Below are 21,652 nucleotides of genomic sequence, written 5' to 3'. Positions count from 1 at the left end.
TGGGTACACCGAAAGCCCAGGCATAAGATATCCATGTAACAAATACACTTGTACCCTTCATAAATATTTTGAAATTCAAAAAATCAAACACTTAAATAAAAATTTAAACATTTATCGGCAAAGACAGAATCTACAAAGTAGCTTCCAGAGTTTTCTGCAGCAGATACTAGCACAGGCTTTGCAGCCAGGAAGCTTACCTTCAAATCCTGCCTATACTACTTCTAAGAATATCATAATCACTGGAAAGCTATATGCACAAATATATTAGTTGTAAATTTTTTTTTTTTTAAGATACAGAGTCTCACTTTGTTGCCCTCAGTAGAGTGCTGTTGCATCACAGCTCACAGCAACCTCCAGCTCTTGGGCTTAGGCAATTCTCTTGCCTCAGCCTCCCGAGTAGCTGGGACCACAGCTGCCTGCCACAATACCTGGCTGTTTTTTGTTGCAGTTTGGCCAGGGTGGGGTTTGAACCCGCCACCCTTGGTATATGGGGTCGGCACCCTACTCACTGAGCAACAGGCGCCACCCGTTTGTTGCAATTTTTAATAATAAAAGTATATTTTATATTGATACAATATTTCTGAATTAAAACTTGCAATGAATTGGGCGGCACCTGTAGCTCAGTCGGTAAGGCGCCGGCCCCATATACCGAGGGTGGCGGGTTCAAACCCGGCCCCTGCCAAACTGCAACCAAAAAAAAAAAAAAAAAAAAAATAGCCGGGCGTTGTGGTGGGCGCCTGTAGTCCCAGCTACTCGGGAGGCTGAGGCAAGAGAATCGCTTAAGCCCAGGAGTTGGAGGTTGCTGTGAGCTGTGTGAGGCCACGGCACTCTACCAAGGGCCATAAAGTGAGACTCTGTCTCTACAAAAAAAAAAAAAAAAACTTACAATGAATTTATATGTTAACTTGTTTGCAAATAAGGACCCAGCTCTAATATTCCATAGTAGGAAAAGGATTAATTCTGGCACATTCATATGATGCAGTGGTCTACTCCCATCAAAAATGGTGAAAATGGTATTAATAAAGACTACAGAGCAATATGGAAAATGGTTACAATAAAAAGAAGGGAGCAGTGCCTGTGGCTCAAGGAGTAGGGTGCTGGTCCCATGTGCTGGAGGTGGCGGGTTCAAACCTAGCCCCGGCCAAAAAAAAAAAAAAAAAAAAAAAACCACAAAAAAAAAAAAAACAGGAAAAGAAAAACTACTAACGTATTACTTTGCTATAATTAGAGCTATGTAAAGATACCTCTGTCGAAAAAAAAAAAAGGAGGTGGAAATGATTTAAGAAAAATTCTATATTTGATTTCCAGGTAGGGTGCCATTTGGGTGGGTTATTTTATGATATAATTATTATAGAATTAAACATTTATAAATAAATGGTGAGTCAAATGACTTATTTTCAATGCTATCTTAAATATTTAATGATATGTAAATTCTTATTTATATTGAATTAAGCAGCAGGTCATAAAATTACAGCTCCAGTGCTTTTCCACTGGTATAAAAAGTATTCATACTTTTTTGTATTATATAACTAAACCTTAACATGATTATCTGTAAGTGAACCTGCAAAGCATTTTGTCTTTTAATAGTTTCTGGTATTTTAGTAACATATCATTTAAAAAGAGTAACCTGAGACAGAACACAACTATAAATTTACTCCTTTCAAATATTTTAAATTCGAACATATGGAAAGGCATTTCATATTTCTGGCAAGGAAGCTGCAACATCAAAAAGCCATCAATCTTCCTAACCTGAGTCCATAAATTTAACATGATCCTGGTAAAAATACCAATAGGATCTAGACAAAGAACCCCCAAAGCGAGCAAGGAGCAAAACTAGCCAGATTAAATTCTGAAAAGAAATTCTAGAAGATAAAAATGTTTTAAATCCACAGTCATTAAAGCTGCCTAGTATTGGTGTGCGGACAGACAGGGAGATTAAGGAAATGGGGGAAAATGTCCACAAGTAGACTAAATAACATATAGAAATTTGATTTTTAATAAAAGTGATGTTTTCAATTAGTAGAAAAAAAGGATGGTTTGCTCACTAAACGTTACAGGAGAACAGGATAGCCTCTGGAAAAAAAAAGGTGGCTCCACACCTCATACGTTATATTAGCATAAATTCCAAAGACTCACAGGTTTAACCGTGAGTAGTGAAACTCTAAATAAAGTAATAAATATATATATCAATTAAATATAAATTAAAAAATTGTTCTTCAAAACTGAAATGAAAAAAATTAGGCAATGAGTATAAGGAAGATAGTAGGCTGATAGGACATTTTCATTCTCCTCTATAACTGTTGCTGTCATTATGTCAATAGTGACATTCCTAGAGAGGGGAAAGGGAGGGGACAGGGGAGGATGGGCGGAGGGAGGGTAATTGGTGGGACCACACCTGTGGTGCATCTTACGAGGGTACATGTGAAACTTACTAAATGTAGAATATAAATGTCTTAACACAAGAACTAAGAAAATGCCAGGAAGGCTGTGTTAACCAGTTTGATGAAAATATTTCAAATTGTGTATCAAACCAGCGTATGGTGCCCCATGACTGCATTCATGTACACAGCTATAATTTAATTAAAAAAAAAAAAAAAAAGAGAGGGAGACAATGAGAATGACCCAGAGGCTGATCACTTGGACTGAGCTTCATTTTGGTGACCAAAGGCAAAACATTACCAAGGTGCTACCCTCAACCCCTCCTAGAGGTTAAAGATCCAACGCTTACCCATCAGATCCTGGCCTGGAAGGGGCATTGTCAGATGAGTTGGAAGAGGTGGAAGCCACAGAGGAAGCCACGGAGGTGATGGACAGCCTCCGCAGGGTGGAAGACATGATGTAAGGGAGCACAATAGACCCGGTGCGGCTCTGCTTCCTCTCTGTCAAGCTGGGTGGCTGAAAAACACACGACCTCTCAGGGTTAGCCGGGCGGGACTTCCGGCCCTGTGAACCGACGTAGCTGCCGTGTCTGGGGCTCAGCCGCACTCCCTGGCACCGGCTGGCCCCCATTCTGACGGGTTGGTGCCTGGGCTGCTGCAGCTGCCAATACTTAGGTTCTCAGCTAGAAACACAACTTAGGTTAAAACTCACCCTGTTTCTAAGACTAGAGGAAAAGCCATTATAATTTTTTGCCAGACACACAAGAGAGGAGAAACTAAGATGTGCCTTCCCCTCCGATAAAACAGCAAAATGCTGGGTCTGCTTCTCTAGCTTAGCTTCTTTGAGTCTTTTAAAAAATGAAATAATGGAGGCAGCACCTGTGGCTCAAAGGGGTAGGGCGCCGGCCCCATATGCTGGAGGTGGCGGGTTCAAACCCAGCCCTGGCCAAAAAAAAAAACTGCAAGAAAAAAAAAAAAAAAGAAAGAATGGCCTAATATAAAATTTTGTAATTGAATCTGTAGACCTAAAGCTTAAAACTGATGAACCTCAACAAATGGGGGTGTACCAATCTACATTCACAAGAAGTGTCACAAGTACATAACCCTGTCAACCGTCATATTAAATTTACTCACTTATATTGACTTATATAGGCCTAGTTTCTTTTTTTTTTCCTTTTCTTTTTGTGTTTTTTGTTGTTGTTGTTGTTAAGACAGTGTCATTATGTCACCCTCGGTAGAGTGCCGTGACGTCACAGCTCACAGCAACCTCCAACTCTTGGGCTTAAGTGATTCTCTTGCCTCAGCCTCCCAAGTAGCTGCACACCCACCACAATGCCTGGCTATTTTTCTGTTGCAGTTGTCAATTTGCCGGCACAGGCTGGGTTTGAACCCGCCAGCCTTGGTATATATGGCTGGCACCATAACCACTGTGCTATGGGTGCTGAGCCATTTTCTTTTCATTTTTGCAGATAGAGTCTCACTTTTGTCACCCTCAGTAGAGTGCTGTGCTGTCATAGCTAACAGCAACCTCAAACTCTTGGGCTCAAGCAATTCTCTTGCCTCAGCCTCCTGAGCAGCTGGGACTACAGGCAGCCGCCACAATTCCTGGATATTTTTACAGACAGAGTGTCGCCTAGCTCAGGCTGGTCTCGAACTCATGAGCCCTAGCTATCCATCTGCCTCAGCCTCCCAGAGTGCTGGGATTACAGGCATGAGTTACTGCCCCTGGCCTTACCGGCCTCGTTTCAATACTGACAAAGCTCGTTAAGTCCAAAGCAGAGTCTTCCCTGTCCAGAAAATTGTGTGCAAAAGACAAATGCTCATATAAGAAAATGTTTAACTAACAGTAGGTTCAAAGACAAATTCTTAGGAAGAAGGGAAGAGTGAATACTCTTCATGGCTGAAAAAGATGGTCAAGAAGATATGTAGGGGAAACTGCAGCAGAGATAGAAGGATAGGAACGGGGAGCAGAGAACATGAAAAGAGACTCAAAGCTTTGACGTGAGGAAAGAATTTGAAAAGTCAGCGGTTAAAGAATAAGACCATTAAAGAGAACAGGGTAAACGCAAAGAAAAAAGAGTAGGTAAGTGATGCTCACACCAATCGCACAACCACTCGAGGGGAAAGGTGAGCACATGCGCCCTCCACCCCATTGCTCAGGAGGTAAAAAGAAAATCGTAGGTGTGAGGAATGTGTTAAAACTGTCAAAAAAAAAAAAATAATGAAATCAGCTACATGATACTGAAAAAAGCAATTCTTTCTCCCCTTCAAAGGAGTTAAGATGATAAACTTCTCATCAAAATAGATAATCTTTTTAAGATCAGCAAAAACTATGAGACATTTAGTTAGGACAGGAATAACCAGGGTCTAGGTGTAGCAAAACCCCAACTTCTGGCACGGTGGTTCTCAAAGTGTCCAGGCCTGAAGCATCAGTATCAGCTGGAAACGTGTCAGAAGTGGACATACTTGGGTCCCTCTCCCCGACCTATGGACTCAGAAACTCAGGGCAACCTGCGTCTGCACACGCCCCTCCAGGTGGTTCTGATGCTTCAAATTTAAGAACCTCTGTCTAGCTCAGGGATGGTTCAAAGTCATTAAGAGCAGAACAAGCTTTCTCCCAGCTGCCCCAGTATTGTCATGCCAACGCTAAGCTATCATGGCTCATTTGATCAGTGCCGAAAAAGGTCAAGGCACTTAGAAAAAGCCCAAAGGCCCAGCCTACCAGCGTTATAACCCCATAGAGCTTCTCCACTTTCTCCTTGAGCTCGCGGAAGCAGGATGACAACCGGTCGTGCAGGGGCTTGAGCTGCTCCGTCAGCTTCTCACCGTGGATGCGGATCCCCTCGGTCAGCAGTGGCATCTGCCAACGGGGCACAGAGGGAATGAAACGTGGCTTGGGGGTCGGGGGGTCATCAGAATTTGGAGGCAGGCCAGGGCGGGGTGGGGGCTAGAAGACAGAGCGCTATCCAGTGAGGTCCCTTCTCAGCTCAGGGCTTGTGAACTGGAGGGACTGTGGTCTACAAGCAAGAGAGAGACACAGCAAGGCCACAAGTCGGCCCGGACTGGGGAAGGGCTAGGGGCGAACCTGACAGAGCCCTGGGGCATGTCTGTGGGTGAGCGATGAATAGGTTGGGATGAACCGGACGGTTTCATTCTCTACCACTGTCCACTGAAGTTGTTGGAAAGAACGAAACAAGGCCAAAGACTCTCGGCTAGAAATACGGACCGGGAGACCAACGATGGGCTTTCGTCTGAGCTCTAAGAAGGTCCCTGTCAAGTTTAATAGGATGTTGTCCCTAAGTCGCTCTGCCAAACCAATAAATAGGTAGGTTGTGGGTCCATAAAGGTTAAAAAAAGACAGGAAAGTACTCTGAACATGGGCTTGCAGATGTGAACCAAGGGGAAGGTGCTGGATTCCCTCACGGGCCCCAGCAGCTGTCCCGGGCACCTGTAATGCTATGAGTCGCTTCAGCAGCTCCACCTTCTCCTGGTCTTCAGGATGCTCCTGCAAGTACTTGTCTGTGAAGAAAGCCTGAAGGAAGAGCATGTCCAGTATTAATCAGAAATATTTAGAACACATTCCTATTTATGCATATGACTCTACAAGGGAAGGGTGAATCATCTGTTCTGATAAACCAGGAATGTCTGTCTAAAAATTCATTCCTCTTCCAGGAAACCCTTCATTCCAGAGTGGACAATTTTTAAAAGTAGGTGCTATTATGTGGTCTTCCTGGAGCCAGGCAAATTCCTAGCAAGGTTATAGACTCAATAATCAACATGCCCACACACATTTCAAATAACAAAAGGACAAATGACAATGTTTAAAGGTTAACAATTGAATTAAGTGCGTAGATAGAAGGGAAAGAGCAAAATGTTAACAGACGGGCGACAGAGCTGAGGGTGTTTCTGGTCTTCCGTTATCATTCTGCTTCAGCACCACGTTCATCAATGAGTATTCACAGCCCTTTCAGCAAAAGCCCCATAATAGGGAAATAAAAATCCAACTTCAAATCCAAACACAGAAAAACATTTTTAAGACAAAATTCATTAGGAAAGAGAAATAGACGTCTGCAGCAGGTGTTCCCAGCAGCATCTAAGGCGGGGGTTACATGTTTCCTCCTGGGACCTGAACCTTCTTCCCCAAGTGTTTTCTTTCAAAGACCAACCTTCAAAGTTCCCCTTCACACGTCTGCCTGGCTGCTATGAAAGCCCAAACCCCATTCTATAAAACCTGAGAACTCCTGAAACCATGGAACACAATTATACCAGCAATCAGCCCAATGTGTGTGGCAGACAGAATGCACGCAAACTCTCCCGTGTGGGCAGAGGTCACGAACTGAAATACACGCCTTCACAACTCTTATGCTGAGGTCCTAACGTCACTGCCTCTGAAAGTGACCTGTCTTGGAAATAGGCCTTGCTGATGGAATGGGTTAAGATGAGGTCACACTGGGGGAGGATGAACCCCCACTCTACTATGACTGATGTCTGTACAAAAAGGAGACAGGCACAGTGGGAGAACACCAGGTAGAGATACAAGCAGCAGCCACCTGCTGCTGGACAAAGAATGCCAGGGTGTTCCAGCAAACCGCCGGAGGCTGGAGAGAAGCTTCAACCCTGGGCAAGAACCAATGTTGTGATGCCTCGATTTCAGATTTCTGGGTTTTTAAGCCATCTCGTTTGGAGAACTTTATTACAACAGCCCTAAGAAACTAGTAAAGCAGAGAATGACACACGAGCAGCCCCAGAGTAACCAAAAAGGAAGCCTGACAGTATCCCTGGACGCAGCTCATTCTAGCCAGAATCGGGTCCAGAGGGATTGTCAACATAAATGAAAAGGTCTATTTACTTACGTTGTTATCCACTTTCTCCTTTTAAATAAAAGCAGTTTAAAGTTTAGAAAGTTAAAACAATTCTTTGGGGGTAGCACCCCTGTGTCTCAAAGGGGTGGGGCACTGGCCCTATAGGACGGAGGTGGTGGGTTCAAACCCAGCCCTGGCCAAAAACTGCAAACAACAACAACTACAATTCTTTGATAAATGATAAACTGCACTGGAATTCCCAAAGCAGTGATTGGTTTGAACAAGGAACCTCAGAACCCAGCACTCTGAAATCCATTTCTTTTTAAGCAGAGTTTTGCCTCACAACAGAGAAGGTGGATGCATGAGAGCACACAGCTCCTGTGTTCTTATCACGGAGGGGAATGACTAAAGAGCTGGCTTAAAATAGGTCACTTCCATCAAGTATATAACAATGAGTTTCTCACTTGACTGCAACAGGTTCCAGTGATTGACGAATTGACCTTTTCCTTATGTTTAGAGTTGTACAAAGTCATACATAGTAGTTAAAAGTATAAATTAGTATTTTAAGCCAAAGGTCCTGAAATGTATTTGTTTATATGTCCTTGCTTTTTTTTTCCCACTTCAATTGGAAGACAGTCGCTGGGAAAACGTCATATGAAATGACACATTTATTCACAGATACTGGCACACATAAATCTGAGGCTTAAGGGCATTCTATAAAAATTAATACTTAGAAAAAATACACGAAAATTGCTAGCAGAGAGTGTATATGAAAAAGCCCACACAGCATTAAGAAAATACTGTATTTCAGATCCGATTTCTATATTTACTACCACCGAATCACGGAGTTTCACTGAAATCCAACATGGGCAAATTAGGATTTCTCTCTGGCATTGAGTCTTTCCCATCTGCTGAGTGTAGTAAGAATAAAAAAGGGTAAAAGGTTAAAGAAACGTGGAAGAAGGAAGATTATTGTAACAACAGCCACAGAGCACTGGAGGAACCAGCTGTAAAGAACATTTCTGTTACACACTGCTCCAAGCAGACAGATGGAGGTAGGAAGAAACCCGACAGGGGTGGAAGTTCTGCTCTATGCGAGCCCTGTGTGAGGGTCGCTATACACAGGAAGGCTCCCTTGGTCCTCAAATCGACCCTGTGAGCTAGGTAATTTCCTCACTTTACAGATACGTGGAGCTCAGAGAGGTGAACATGTTGCCCAAGAGTGCACAGCAGACAGTGGAAAGTCAGAGTCGGGTCCCAGAGGAGACTGATGGGAAGGCCCCTGCTCTTCCCAGGACACAGGGACACAAAGCCCAGCCCACGGAGCACTCGCTTTCTCCGTAACTCCTTTCTCTGCACCCACTTTCCAGGTGCCCCCACAAGGGTTTCCTTGCCAAACATTGATCTGTATTCAAGAAGAGGACTCCAAAATTAGTTAGGTGCTGGAAACGAACTGTAGCCCTGGAAAATCCTGTCTCTACCCGCGGCACGTAACAGACACTAAATGCATCACTCGCATGTTAAACTGCGCCATGTCCAAAGCCTACGCGATGGATTCAAGTGGCCAAGATCCCCTTTTATGTCTGTTCAGAACAACAGACTTCATTCAATTTTAGCATGTCCCCAAAGTGGCTATACATAAAAAAAAAAAAACAAAAAAAAAAAACAGATATCTCAGAATATGTTGGTCATGAGAGAAAACTTACCAAGGGAGCCCATGTATAAGAGAATATTCTATAAATATTTTGTAAATTTTTATAATAAATATTTTCTAAATAAAGGTACATTTAGCTACAATTTCCCATCCCCCCTCCCATGTATGATGAGTTTTAGGATACCCTGTAATTTATTTATTTATTTATTTATTTATTTTTTTCCAGAGACAGGATCTCACTTTGTCGCCCTTGGTAGAGTGCTGTGGCGTCACAGCTCGCAGAAACCTTCAGCTCTTGGGCTTAGGCGATTCTCTTGCCTTAGCCTCCCAAGTAGCTGGGACTACAGGTGTCCACCCCAACAACACTCAGCTATTTTTTGTTGCAGTTTGGCCGGGGCTGAGTTCAAACCCACCATCCTCGGTATATGGGGCCGGCACCCTACCCACTGAGCCACAGGCACTGCGCGATACCCTATAATTTAATTGTAGACCGAGGCCCACCATTTATTTCCGTATGACTCATGGCACGCCAAGTCAGGGGAGGGAGCGCCTAGAAGCTAATTCTGAACAGAGTGTGGCTGTGCCTTCCCCAGAGATGATGCTTTCATTCCACAGCATCCCGTTCTGGGGTCCACACAGTTGCCTTATACCTCTCGGAGGGTAAAAGCCCTGGGAGAGATGAATTGGCCACAGTCACAGTGGGTTATTTCAGTGACACGTTACTAGGCAGTGGTCTACATCCCTGGCTGACTGTCTATAAGAGGTGTGAGGACAGGACTCATCTTTTCATTAACTTCACATGCCTATCCATATACGGAGGAGAGAGAACATTGCTCAGAGAAGTTGTAGGAAACAAATTCACCCCTGACTCAATGGTACCAAGGGGAGTCCTGTGGGTGCTGACCAGTGGCTCAAGGGCAGTGAGGGAGTGCTGAGGGGTCAGGGACCCAGCCCACCTTTTTTTTTTTTTTGAGACAGAGTCTTACTATGTTGCCCTCAGTACAGTGCTATGGCATCACAGCTCGCAGCAACCTCAAACTCTTGGGCTTAAGTGATTCTCTTGCCTCAGCCTCCCAAGTAGCTGGGAAGATAGGTGCCTGCCACAACACCCAGCTATTTTTTTGTTGCAGTTGTTTAGCTGGCCCTGGCCGGGTTTGAACCTGCCACCTTCGGCGTATGTGTCTGGTGCTGTAACCACTGTGCTACAGGCGCTGAGCCCCAGCCCACCTTTTCATAGTTGGAGAAGCCGCCCATGACAGCAGGGTCCACGATGCCGCTGAGCAGCATGGACAGGGGGTGCAGGGATAGCGAGCGGTCCCAGGCGTGCTGTTGCACACAGTTGCTGATCTTCTCATTGGTCAGCTCCATGGTTTCGATGGCATTCTCCAAAGGGCTGACCTCCTCCTGAGTGACAGAGCGCATGGGTGGAAAAGGACATGGAGTCAGCGCCAAGCAAAGAAAGAAGTTCAGCGGGCCCCCTCAAGGTGAAGCGTATTGGGATTCCACATGGTGGTAAGGTGCAAAGTAAGCCGTTCAAGACCTTAGAAAATAGAATGAAGACTTAACAATTGGAGTTATGGTAATGAATATTCCTTGGGGTAAGGTGTCCGCAGAAAACCTCACAAGAAGAAAACTGGGGACATTTTCGAGATCAGGGACAACAGATTAGCAGGATAGCAGATCTGAGATGCTTCCACACAACCAAAAATGTCCACGGGCAGAGGGTCTGATTTTTCTTCCATGAGAAACATCGCGTGATCTTGGAAGCCCTGCATTCAGAGTAACCTCAGCATGGACTCCGGGGTGAACAGTAGTCAGAAATAATAGGATGGGCGGCACCTGTGGCTCAAAGGAGTAGGGCGCCAGCCCCATATGCCGGAGGTGGCGGGTTCAAACCCAGCCCCAGCCAAAAACTACAAAGAAAAAAAAAAAAAAAGAAAAGAGAAAGAAATAATAGGATGTCTTACATTGTTCTGCCTGAATTTTGCATGAAAATGAAGTAAGATGGGAGTGTGGATTCAAAGTGAGCTCTTTCTACGGAAATGCCTTCAAAACCAGATTTCAACATCCTCGTTAGGCAGAAGATTCCAAAAGTCTTTGTCCAAAAATCACATCAATACTTAAAGAATGATGATTTACAACACATCAAACCTCAGATTTGTTCGAGAAATACTGCTTGAACACCTGCTTCACACTAAGCACCAGGCTGTGCAGCTTGGTTATGAGAGTGATGAAGACGATGCCTCAGGCTGGGAGGCGCTCACAGTCTTAGTGGGGGTCTCAAGGCACGTAAACGGGGTAGGTTAGAAATACACCTGGGGGCAAAGAGCACAGACACAGGCCATCTAACCCAGCCTGAGTGTTCCAGAGATGGCTTCGTGGAGAAGGCAATGTCTAAACTGAAATCTCATCAGGAATTAGTGAGGTTCAGAAGTGGAGAATGAGCATTTTAGGCAGAAAAAGTGAGTCAGTGTCAGGGAGAACTGAAACAGCATTAAACAAGGAGGTTTGTTCCAATAGGTCCCTAGGAGATGAAGGGAAGGGCCAGTCACTGAGGCCTCACGTGCGTGTGCTAAGGGACACGGGCTTTACTCAACTCCAACCCTGGGCAGGCCATGGAGGGCTGTACGCGTGAGGACGAATGAAAGGGTCAGGTTTACTCAATGGAATTCATGACAGAGGCAGTGAGAAAAATAGACCGAGGTAGGGAGACCAATTAGGAGTATGGAAATAAAACACATTTCATAAACACTGAGAAGGGAAAATGAGCAGATTTAGGGAAAGATGAAGGGGGAGGAGGATGGGGTGACCGGTGGGGGATGTGATTAGCTGAGACGAAAAGAAGAGAAGAAGCTTTGAGAGAGAAAATCTCACTGACAGGAAGAGGCATTCAAAAAATGTTTCTGGGGCTGGCAGGATCATTGAGGAGGGAACACGCCTCTGGTCATAAAAGATTCATTCGCTGCAAATAACCTTTAGGGGTGATGCTGTAACATCAGTTTTACAAAGGACCTCTATTATACAAGCAGGCCTTTTATTTCTCTTTTGAAAAACCAAGTGGGCCGGAGAAGGCCGGCCAGGCTGGTGCACTCTGCAGAGTGCACGGAACAAAGTCTGTCATTGTACTTGCAGACAAAGTTTTTTTTCCCCTCATTTCCAATGTCAAATGACTCACTGTTGAAATCTGTTTGACTTCAAACCACTTGAGAATCCCAGGAAAGGTGTACGCCGTGGTGTATGTGGTCCGTTCAATCCACATGGTCTGGTGGCAGGAAGGAAAACATGAAATGGTGGTGAAACAACAAAACTCCAAGGTTTAGTGAAGTGAGGTTGTATTCCCAAGTGAGACTGCATCCCTAGAGAATGGGCCACGTTTTTTCTTAAAGTTTAAGGATTCTGGATGTTCAAAGCTTAAAGAGATCATCTACTTGGGACTTCTCACCTTATACCTGGAAGCCTCTAAGAGGTCCAGAGAGGTGAGACTTGCCCTATTAGCAGCTGGCCCAGGAGCAGAGTCCAGCATCTGGACTCCAGGTCCAGAGTTTTCTGCTTCAATGACAGCTCAGCTATGTAGGGAACTAGCAAGGGAAGCCTCTATTTCCAGGGCACCCTGTTTCTGCTGCATATGCTGGCCAGGTGGAAGACTTCCCCCCTGGATGTCCATTTTACCTGGTTTTAGAGGGTGACAGGGGTAGACTCACAGCAAATTCATTATCTGGGTCCTTTTCTCCTTTCCGGAATGGCCGGGAATATCTGAACTGCTGCACCTCGTTTGCCCTGTAGTAGCTGGAGAAAGACACAGCAAGGAGGCTGTCATTTCTCTCTGGGAACAAGTGCTCGTTGATCTGACGTCCACAGAACCTGGGGAGGCACCTGCCCCAGTGTGGGTGTTGCCCAAGAAGCTGCCTCCTAACCCATGTGTCCCCACAGGGAAGGCTGGAGACGGTACACAGTTTGATTTCATTTCACATCTGATGTTTACAGAACTTTTGGGTTTATTTCACAGCTTACCATGTTGAAAGGTACATGCGCTTACACCCAAATTTGTGACCTCAATTGTACAGTTTTATAAAAGTTCTATCAACCCCCTTAACATTTAGCTTCTCAAGAGAAGGGATCAGGCCCTCAATCAGGGGCCCTAATCTCCCAGGGATGCTTCTGAGTGAAAATAAGAGCTCAGGGATCTGAAACCCAGGAGTGAAATTCCTGATTTCCCTCATCCTAAAAAAACCCCAAACCCCCCACATCCCTTGGAATTACTAAGCTTTTATCTTACATTCAAAACAAAAACCCCAAACCCCCCACATCCCTTGGAATTACTAAGCTTTTATCTTTCAAAAAGGAATAGACAGATCTTCCAAATTAATAAATTTAGGGTTTGGGCTTTTATATACTTTTTTTGAGACAGAGTCTCATATGTTGCCCTCGGTAGAGTGCCGTGGTGTCACAGCTCATAGTAACCTTGGGCTGAAATTCTTGGGCTTAAGGGATTCTCTTGCCTCAGCCTCCCAAGTAGCTGGGACTACAGGCGCCTGCCACAACACCCGGCTATTTTTGTTGTCATTGTAGTCGTCACTGTTCAGCACCCCCTGTGTATGTGGCCGGTGCCCTAACCACTGAGCAATGGGTGCCAAGCCTTTCCATACATTGAATAAAGTGTGTGACAGAGACAAATTTTTTTTTTTTTTTTTTTTAAAGTAAAAGGGTCTTGCTCTGTTACCCAGGCTGGAGTGCAGTGACACAATTATAGCTTACTGCAGCCTCAAACTCCTAGCCTCAAGCGATCCTCCTGCCTCAGCCTCCCAAGTAGTGTGGGTCCACCCTGCTTGGCTAACTTTTTTTTTAATTGTTTTGTCTTTAACTTCTGGCTCAAGCACTGAAATGATCCTCCCACCTCAGCGTACCAAAGTTCTGGGATTACAGCCACGGCACCTGGCTATGCTTTTTTGAAATAAAGCATCGCTCACTTTAAGATCTGCTCCGGGACTGGTTTATCCTTGTAGCCGGGCGGCAGGTTCATCACAGGTTTCACGGTGAAGCACTGCATATCTGAGAAGCTCGTTAAGGAGAGAAAGGAGCTGGGCCTTAGAGGGGTCAGGCAGTGAGGCCCCGTTCTTCCTGCATCCCCACCAGAAACGCCATGGGGAACCGCCACACCCTTTGACCCAAATGCCAGGACTGCCCTGAAAATGGGATCCCTACATTATCACTTGAAATCCCTTGTTCAGTGATCAATTAGAGGACTTTTCTTTTGGTCAGACGCCTTGCAAACATCCTTGCCAGAGGAAAACAGGCGTCAGTGAGGCATCAGGAAAAACATGGTAAGAAATGGTTTAAATAACTTCTTTGGGACAAACATCACTCTGAATGCCAGAGCTCAGGCAAAAGGAATTACATTTAATCTTTGGATGCCATCTGTTTCTGGAGGACCACAGCCGGACCCTGCGCTAGGTGTATCAAATATGTATCTCTAATACATACAATATACAAAATAGGAATTATTATTCTCCTTTAACAGATGACGAATCTGTGGATAAGGGAGATTAAAACCCAACGCCACACAACAGGCTTTAAAACCAGCTCAGTGGTAACGGCTCCTTCTCTGATTTAATGATCTAATCTTATTTTTTTATTTTTTTGGCCGGGGCCGGTACCCTACTCACTGAGCTACAGGCGCCACCCCATAATGATCTAATCTTAGCAATAACTCTCCTACCACCATCACCAGTGCACACATATTATTTCAAAGTCTCTAACAGAATCCAGAATTCAGAACAGGAAATCTATGGGCAAGTCAAGCTCCCTTTCTGACTACAAAATATATCTTTTCAGGATGGCTCTGTGGCTCAAAGGAGTAGGGCACCAGCCCCATATGCCGGAGGTGGCGGGTTCAAACCCAGCCTCGGCCAAAAAAAAAAAAAAAAAAAAAAAAAAAAAAATATATATATATATATATATATATATTTTCAAATTCAGGATGTTACCATCCCACCCCTGTAATGACCTCATAACCACCTGCTAAGGATATTAGGGTCCCAGATATTGCACATGGGATGGAAACCTCGTCTGAATGCCTAAATGAACGGTCTGTGGACACAGGACACCTCTGTCTGCAAAGAAGGGACCACAACCCCTGGCTTCTCTGGGTTAGCTGGGGCTGCACCCAGTTAAAGCGCTTCTGGGTCCTTCTTCCACACAGCAAGGATGCATTGCTTTGGGGAGGATTTGATGTCTTCTCCAGGGGGCGTGGTGCTGGTCATCCTCTCCGCGTTGGGGAACTGCGTCAGCAGCCTCAGGCTGAAGTCCTCACGCCTCTCATACTCCTTGCCCCGGTAGATAAAGATTTTATTCTGCAGGTCAGAGATGGGGAGGGAAGTCATCCAACAGCAGGAATTCAAACAGAGGCACCTGGAGCGGTGGGTGGCCTCCGTCCACGCCAGCCAACGTCAATGTACCATCATTATCATCAAGTTCTCCTTGAGTATCTAGGACGGCAGCATCCTATCTGACTAGGGCTGTGGTTTATTTGGGGAATTAACTCACATTCACCTGGAATGCCTTTTCCCTTCCCTTTCATCTTTTTGACGCTCAGCACACCTTTCCCACTGCAGCTAAAGCAGAAATTCCCTGGGAAATATGCTTTTTTTTTTTTTAATTAAGGCATCATTTACATACAATAAAATGAACCCTTTTAGTGTAAAATTCTCTGAGTTTTGACAAATGTAACCATGTCCACAATCAAGAAATAGCAGAGTTACATCACCACCCCCAATTTTCCATGCCCCTTCGTAGTCCAAACTCCCCTGCCAACCCCCCAGACGACCACCAGCCTGGTTTTTGTCCTGATAGAAAGTGTCGCCTGGGGGAGAATGTTACATAAATGAAAATACGGAGTGTGTACCTTTTCAGTCTTAACGTCCTTCCCCTAGGACAGCGCATCTGAGCGCCATCCACGTGGCTCACGTGGCGTTCATTCCTCCTTCTTCCTGACAGGACTCTACTACGTGAATATAATACAGTTTGTTCATCCCTTCATCCCTTTACCAGCTGAAGGTCCTTCTGAGTTGGATCTAATCTTTGGTGATTGTGACTAAAGGTGCTATAAACATCCCTGTACAATTTTTGTTGAAAGATAAGGTTTTTTTCTTTTTTGGCCAGGGCTGGGTTTGAACCCACCACCTCCGGTATATGGGGCCAGCGCCCTACTCCTTTGAGCCACAGGCGCCACCCGAAAGATAAGTCTTGGGTAATTGCTCCTTGGTTACAAACTCATACAACACAGGATTCCTTTTTTGCTTACAGGCTAAATTTCACATCCGTGTGTTATTAACATCTCCCCTAGTAAGTTATCCACAAGGGCAGAGACCATGTCCAACTGTAATCAGCAGGGCAATTTCTAATGCTTTGTCTGTGGTTGGCACAGAGCAAATAGTAAGTGAACATATGAATAAACTGCCCCCCATTAGGCACTGTGAGGAATGTGAGCTGCTTCCTTTTATCACTTTTTTTCTTTTTAATTAAGGGAAAGCAGATGGGTAATACTAGTACGTGTTTTAGCAAAGCTCAGCTCTAAAAAAGGCTTTCCTTTTGCAGGCGATAACGAGTTTTTGTTTGTTAAACTATAAAATCAATATCATATTACAGACCGATTTAGAGATAGAAGGAAAATAGCATCCTCACGGCTATTTTTACAACAAAAATGCTTTTATTTTTAGAAAACCCTTGCAGTCTTATTCTTATGAAACTTGTTTTCAAACTAGCTCTGGCTGGAAAGAAAATAAGCAACTACATGCATCCGTCCACACTTTCCCCTGGCCTGACCTGCAGCAGCTGACCAGCTGAGGGAATGGTCTTGTTTTTCCCTTCTTCATTCTCCCACCTGGGGAAAGTCAGTTCACAAAAGGCCTGCCAGGACACCAGGGGCAGCAGGGATGCAGGATGAAGGGCCAGCTCTCAGGAAGAGGCTTCCCTCCCTGACCTCCCACAGTGAGAAGACAGTGGGCAGCTGCTAACATACCGCTTTCCATCTGGAAAAGAAATAAGCCTCTTCCCTTCCTCAGACTCCCCGGCCTGATGGCTTTGGAGACCACCCTCAGGCTTCTTACCCGCAGGAAAGCAGGAAAGTTCTGTCCGTAGTAACCAACAGCAAAGTATTCAGGCTGAGGCCTCATTGCCTTGATGATGTTCTCATAAAATGAGGCTCTTTTTTTCTGGGGAAAGAAAACAAAACATTCCAACGGGAGGTTATAAGGACAATGTGGTGGGGAAAAAAGATCATACTGTTTGCTTTGCTGTTTCCCATGTAATACAGAGAAATGAAAGGTCTTTGGAAAACATCCTATGGGCTAGGTTATCCTTTCCTTGGATCAGAGGTTTTGGACCTGGGGTCCACGAATGGGCCTTGGCGGCTGCTGAATCCCTGAGGTTGTGTGCAGAGGGCATGTTGCTTATTCTGCGCAGGGAGGCAGTGCATGGCTTCCTGCGGTTCCCCCAAGGGGGGAATCAGGACCTCTAAAAGGTTAAGAAGTACTTTCTGAGATTCATGGAACGTGGCTGCACTTAAAGAGACACTTGGGACAAGGTGATGGAGAATTTTCCAGTTTGTGCAGTGGTTTGGATTAAAGGCTCTGGTTCAGCTATGGGTGCTCATAAGGTGGCGGGGACATTCTGTTTTTCGGTGTCTGGTACCCCCTCTATTTTTGCCTCTTAACAAGAGGAGTGGTTTCCCAACAGGCTCATACAGTTGGCCGTAAAGCAAGACAGTCAGACCTGGAGGATTTGGGGGGGGTCCCTAATCCCTACCCCCACTGTGGTTAGCATGGCCATCTTACTACTCTTTCTATGTGATAATCTGTCAGAAAAATGCTTTTTTTTTTACACAGCAACATGTTCCATTAATATACATGTCAGTGTAATTCAGTGGATAAAATTAACACATGAATATTTTTTGCATGTGATGGCGGGAGCTTGTATTTACACTGGTAAATTTTTCACAACGTGATCTTTACCAATAGCTCCTCCAAATAAATGATTATTCCATGATAACAGGTGACCCCACTGTAACTCCTCTACTAAAACTTATCAAATGCAATATTGTATTTGCTATTTTTATTTTGCTTTATTGACGGGTGGGAATATGGGAAGTCCATAAAAGGCACCAAGAAGAAAGAGAGAGCTGCATCAATTCAGTCACCTAAATGTGGAAACAGCCTAAATGCCCACCAACCCAGGAATGGATTCACAAGCTGTGGTATATGTATGCCATGGAATACTATTCAGCCAGTAAAAATGATGGAGACTTTACATCTTTTGTATTAACCTGGATGGAGATGGAACACATTCTTCTTAGTAAAGCATCACAAGAATGGAGAAGCAAGTATCTGATGTACTCAATTCTGGTATGAGGACAAATGATGACCTAGTAAATGGTGGGGGGTGGGGGAATGTGGGGTGGGGAGAGGGAAGGAAGGGACGGGGGGTCACAGTGTGTGACACACCTCTTGGGGATGGGACACAATAAGAGGGAATTTATCTAACAAATGCAGTGAATGTAACCTGGTTCTTTGTACCCTCAGTGAATCCCCAACAATAAAAAAAATACAAAAAAATAAAATAGGGCGGCACCTGTGGCTCAGTGGGCGGGTGCTGACCCATATACCGAGGGTGGCGGGTTCAAACCCAGCCCTGGCCAAAGTGCAACAAAAAAATAGCTGGGCGTTGTGGCAGGCACCTGTAGTCCCAGTTACTCGGGAGGCTGAGGCAAGAGAATCGCCTAAACCCAGGAGCTAGAGGTTGCTGTGAGCTGTGTGATGCCATGGCACTCTACCGAGGGCCATAAAGTGAAACTCTGTCCCTACAAAAAATGAATAAATAAATAAAAAGAAAATAATAGAAAGAAAGAGAGAGCTGCAGACAGGGGTCCCCCCAGTGTGTGTACAGAGGAAAGCAGCTCCAGGTCACATTCTCCGAGGCCCAGTATTCTACTACCCTTTTGAGGTGATCCTACCTGCCCCTCAGAACAGAGCCTTCCGTAAAGGACAATCTGGAGAAATAACGACCCAGACTTTACATCACATTCTTTTTCATTTTTACTTCAAATAAGGTTTACTTTTCCCTTGTACACGGCACCACTTATCCTCACTTTCGCCAACTGACAAAAAGAGCTCCGTGAACGCTCCTTTTTACGGCCCTGCTGGCGACGGGACGTATACTGACCCGGACTCACCAGGAGGTTGCCAAGTCCCTCGTAGTCAAATACTTTGCTTTCATATGTCTCGGCCAACTCTTTGCTCAGTTTGATGGCCTTCTCCCACATCTTCAGGAAAAGAAAAGTCGGGTCAAAAGTGGAGAACAAAGCAGGCGTTGATGCTGGCTGCAAAAGTCACCAGGACTCTCACCACCGGACAGTCACCAGGAAGGAGCAGCCGGGTGGGCTGAGTTTCCGTACAGCTGCCCGCCCCTCACCCCTTGGGTCAGCGACACCTTTCTTTCCTGACGTCAAAAAGACAGACTGTGTTGGCTACCTGGCATCTTCAATAATTCCGTTTGCAGGAGCCTGAACAAGACCACGTATTGCTGAAGAAAGGACTATTGGGGCTTAAAGGGCAAAGCGGCCACTACAACTAAAAGCAGAAGGGAACCATGTCCAAAGCTCAGGTTCTGAGAGCGTGAACATCTTGCCGGAGGAGGAAGGAAGCTTCCGTGGGACTCTGATTCTGGGGTGTGAGTGTTTGTACGCAGGCGCATGGGTGTGTTGTTCCGAGGGAAGGAAAAGATACTAACGGTAGTGTTGTGCGGAATTTGGCAAACTGTGTTTTCATGGAGGACACTGATGTCTTTCCTTAGTGGATGGGAGTTTTAGTTAATGCCTTAGAGCACTAAGGACCACGTGGGTCACCAGCTGATGCACACACTGGTGTCCTAGACTGGCATCCCAGGCTGAGCCTTCTAAGCCACTCCGGTATTTCACAAAGCGCCTCTTAGATGGGGCTGCTCAGAACGCGGCTTCTGCGCACTCCCTGCTTCCTCCTTGCGCACAAAGTCATGGTCCATCCTCTGTGGCTGCTGCAGGAATGGATGTGCACCCCACAAACAAGTGTGAAACACGCTAAAGAAATCTCTCAAAGTCGTCATTTGTCCTATGTGCTGACTCTGAAATTTCAGGGCCTGGGTCACTGAAAACGCTCTGAAATATGCCGTGTGGAAACCATTCCAGATCACCTGGACTTGGTGCAGAAAGCCCATCCACAGCTCCAGTGGAGCCCAGGGAAGTCATCCTCCCATGTCCCTTTTCTTCTCCAAATGCTAAGTTACAAAAGAGACGGGGAGACTGTCCAGCACAGCGACTCTCGAGGTAGGGTCTCCGTCCCTTGAAGGTCCTCAAGACCCTTCCAGGGGGGCCATGAGATCAAAGCCACCTTCCTAACAATACCATCATTGTCCTTTTTCACACTCATTCTCTCATGAACATACAGTGGAGTTTTCCAGCATGTACATGATATGTGATATCACCATGAAACACATACAGAAGTAAAGAAGAGAATCCTCCTGTCTTTCATTAACCCAGACAGGAAAGAGATTTGTAAAAATAAAGCCTCTTATACGGCTCATTCATTGATAAGCATAGTAGTTTGTTTTTTGTAATTCTTCATGAATATATATGATTCACATTAACAAGTATAAGCAGTCCCTGATTTACAAACAAGATAGGTTCTGCAGGTTTGTTCTTAAGTGAAATTTACATGTAAGTTGGAACAGGTATATTTACCTATTACCTGTAAAAGCCTCTGTTTCTCTCTCTCTTTTTTTTTTTTTTTTTTTTGCAGTTTTTGGCTGGGGCTGGGTTTGAACCCACCACCTCCAGTATATGGGGCCAGCACCTTACTCCTTGAGCCACAGGTGCCACCTCCAAGAACCTCCATTTCTAAGTGCAAGTTGTACAGCAGCGGGATGCTTGTAACTCAGGGACTGACCTTATAATAGGTTTATTATTATTGTGGAAAGAACAAATTTTTCTGCTTTAATTTCTCAGAATATAAATATGAGTAGATATGACCCACATGGACAAAAGTGTTTTGGGGGTCCTTAATAATTTTTAAGAGGGTTAAAGTTTGCAAAGACCCTAAAAGTCTGAGTTTTATTTACTTGCTATTTGAGTCTCATGCTCCTTACCTATAAAACAGACATAGCATCTACCTTAAAGAGTGAGGTAGGAAGATATAAATTAGAGCAGTGGTTCTCAACCTTCCTAACGCTGCGACCCTTTAATATAGTTCCTCATGTTGTAGTGACCCCCCAACCATAAAATTATTTTCATTGCTTTTCATAACTGTAATTTTGCCACTGTTATGAATCGTAAGGTAAATATCTAAAATGCAGGATGTATTTTCATTGTTACAAAGGGGTCACGACCCACAGGTTGCGAACCGCTGAATTAAGAGGAAAAGCCTAAAGTCCATCCCAAGCAGTTTAGCCCTAAATAGACAATGGCGATTTTATCTTGATGATCTTTTTAGGTTATTTATTTAGAAATCTAACTAACAGATACCACTGATAAAACAAACGTGGTGGCTGGAAGTGGGCAGTCCATATAAGTATTCAGGCACCTGAAACTGGCTGAATCTGGGATCTGTTTTGTGTGAATACCGAAAAACATTTTGCTTTTTTTCTCCTCCAGTCTCCTGTAGGTATCTTTTTTCCATTTTTAATTTAAAAGGTCTTTCCACGGGACACGCTTTCTCCAGTTGACCACCAACTCTGGAACTCCCTGGCACAGTTCACATTGCTTATTTTGCCTCATTGCCCCTGTTGTTACCTGA

General features: G+C 44.8%; 1 protein-coding gene across 5 annotated transcripts in view; it reads right to left on the bottom strand.

Annotated features, from left to right (window-relative positions):
- The window catches only part of DOCK5 (dedicator of cytokinesis 5), a 197,573-nt gene that overhangs the window by 8,784 nt on the left and 167,137 nt on the right, over positions 1 to 21,652 (bottom strand). For all 5 annotated transcript variants that reach the window (XM_053578247.1, XM_053578246.1, XM_053578249.1 and 2 more), the window contains 10 exons: positions 19,060 to 19,149; positions 16,940 to 17,044; positions 15,043 to 15,184; positions 13,802 to 13,883; positions 12,536 to 12,620; positions 12,010 to 12,096; positions 10,062 to 10,238; positions 5,827 to 5,910; positions 5,101 to 5,238; positions 2,729 to 2,895 (listed from right to left, as the gene is read on the bottom strand). In XM_053578247.1, coding sequence (XP_053434222.1) covers positions 2,729 to 2,895; positions 5,101 to 5,238; positions 5,827 to 5,910; positions 10,062 to 10,238; positions 12,010 to 12,096; positions 12,536 to 12,620; positions 13,802 to 13,883; positions 15,043 to 15,184; positions 16,940 to 17,044; positions 19,060 to 19,149 — 1,157 coding nt within the window. The remainder of the gene's footprint in view (positions 1 to 2,728; positions 2,896 to 5,100; positions 5,239 to 5,826; positions 5,911 to 10,061; positions 10,239 to 12,009; positions 12,097 to 12,535; positions 12,621 to 13,801; positions 13,884 to 15,042; positions 15,185 to 16,939; positions 17,045 to 19,059; positions 19,150 to 21,652) is intronic.

Source organism: Nycticebus coucang, chromosome 24 (assembly GCF_027406575.1).
Source record: "Nycticebus coucang isolate mNycCou1 chromosome 24, mNycCou1.pri, whole genome shotgun sequence".
In the NCBI taxonomy this organism is placed as follows: Eukaryota; Metazoa; Chordata; class Mammalia; order Primates; family Lorisidae; genus Nycticebus; species Nycticebus coucang.
This window is presented reverse-complemented; position numbering and strand designations above follow the sequence as displayed.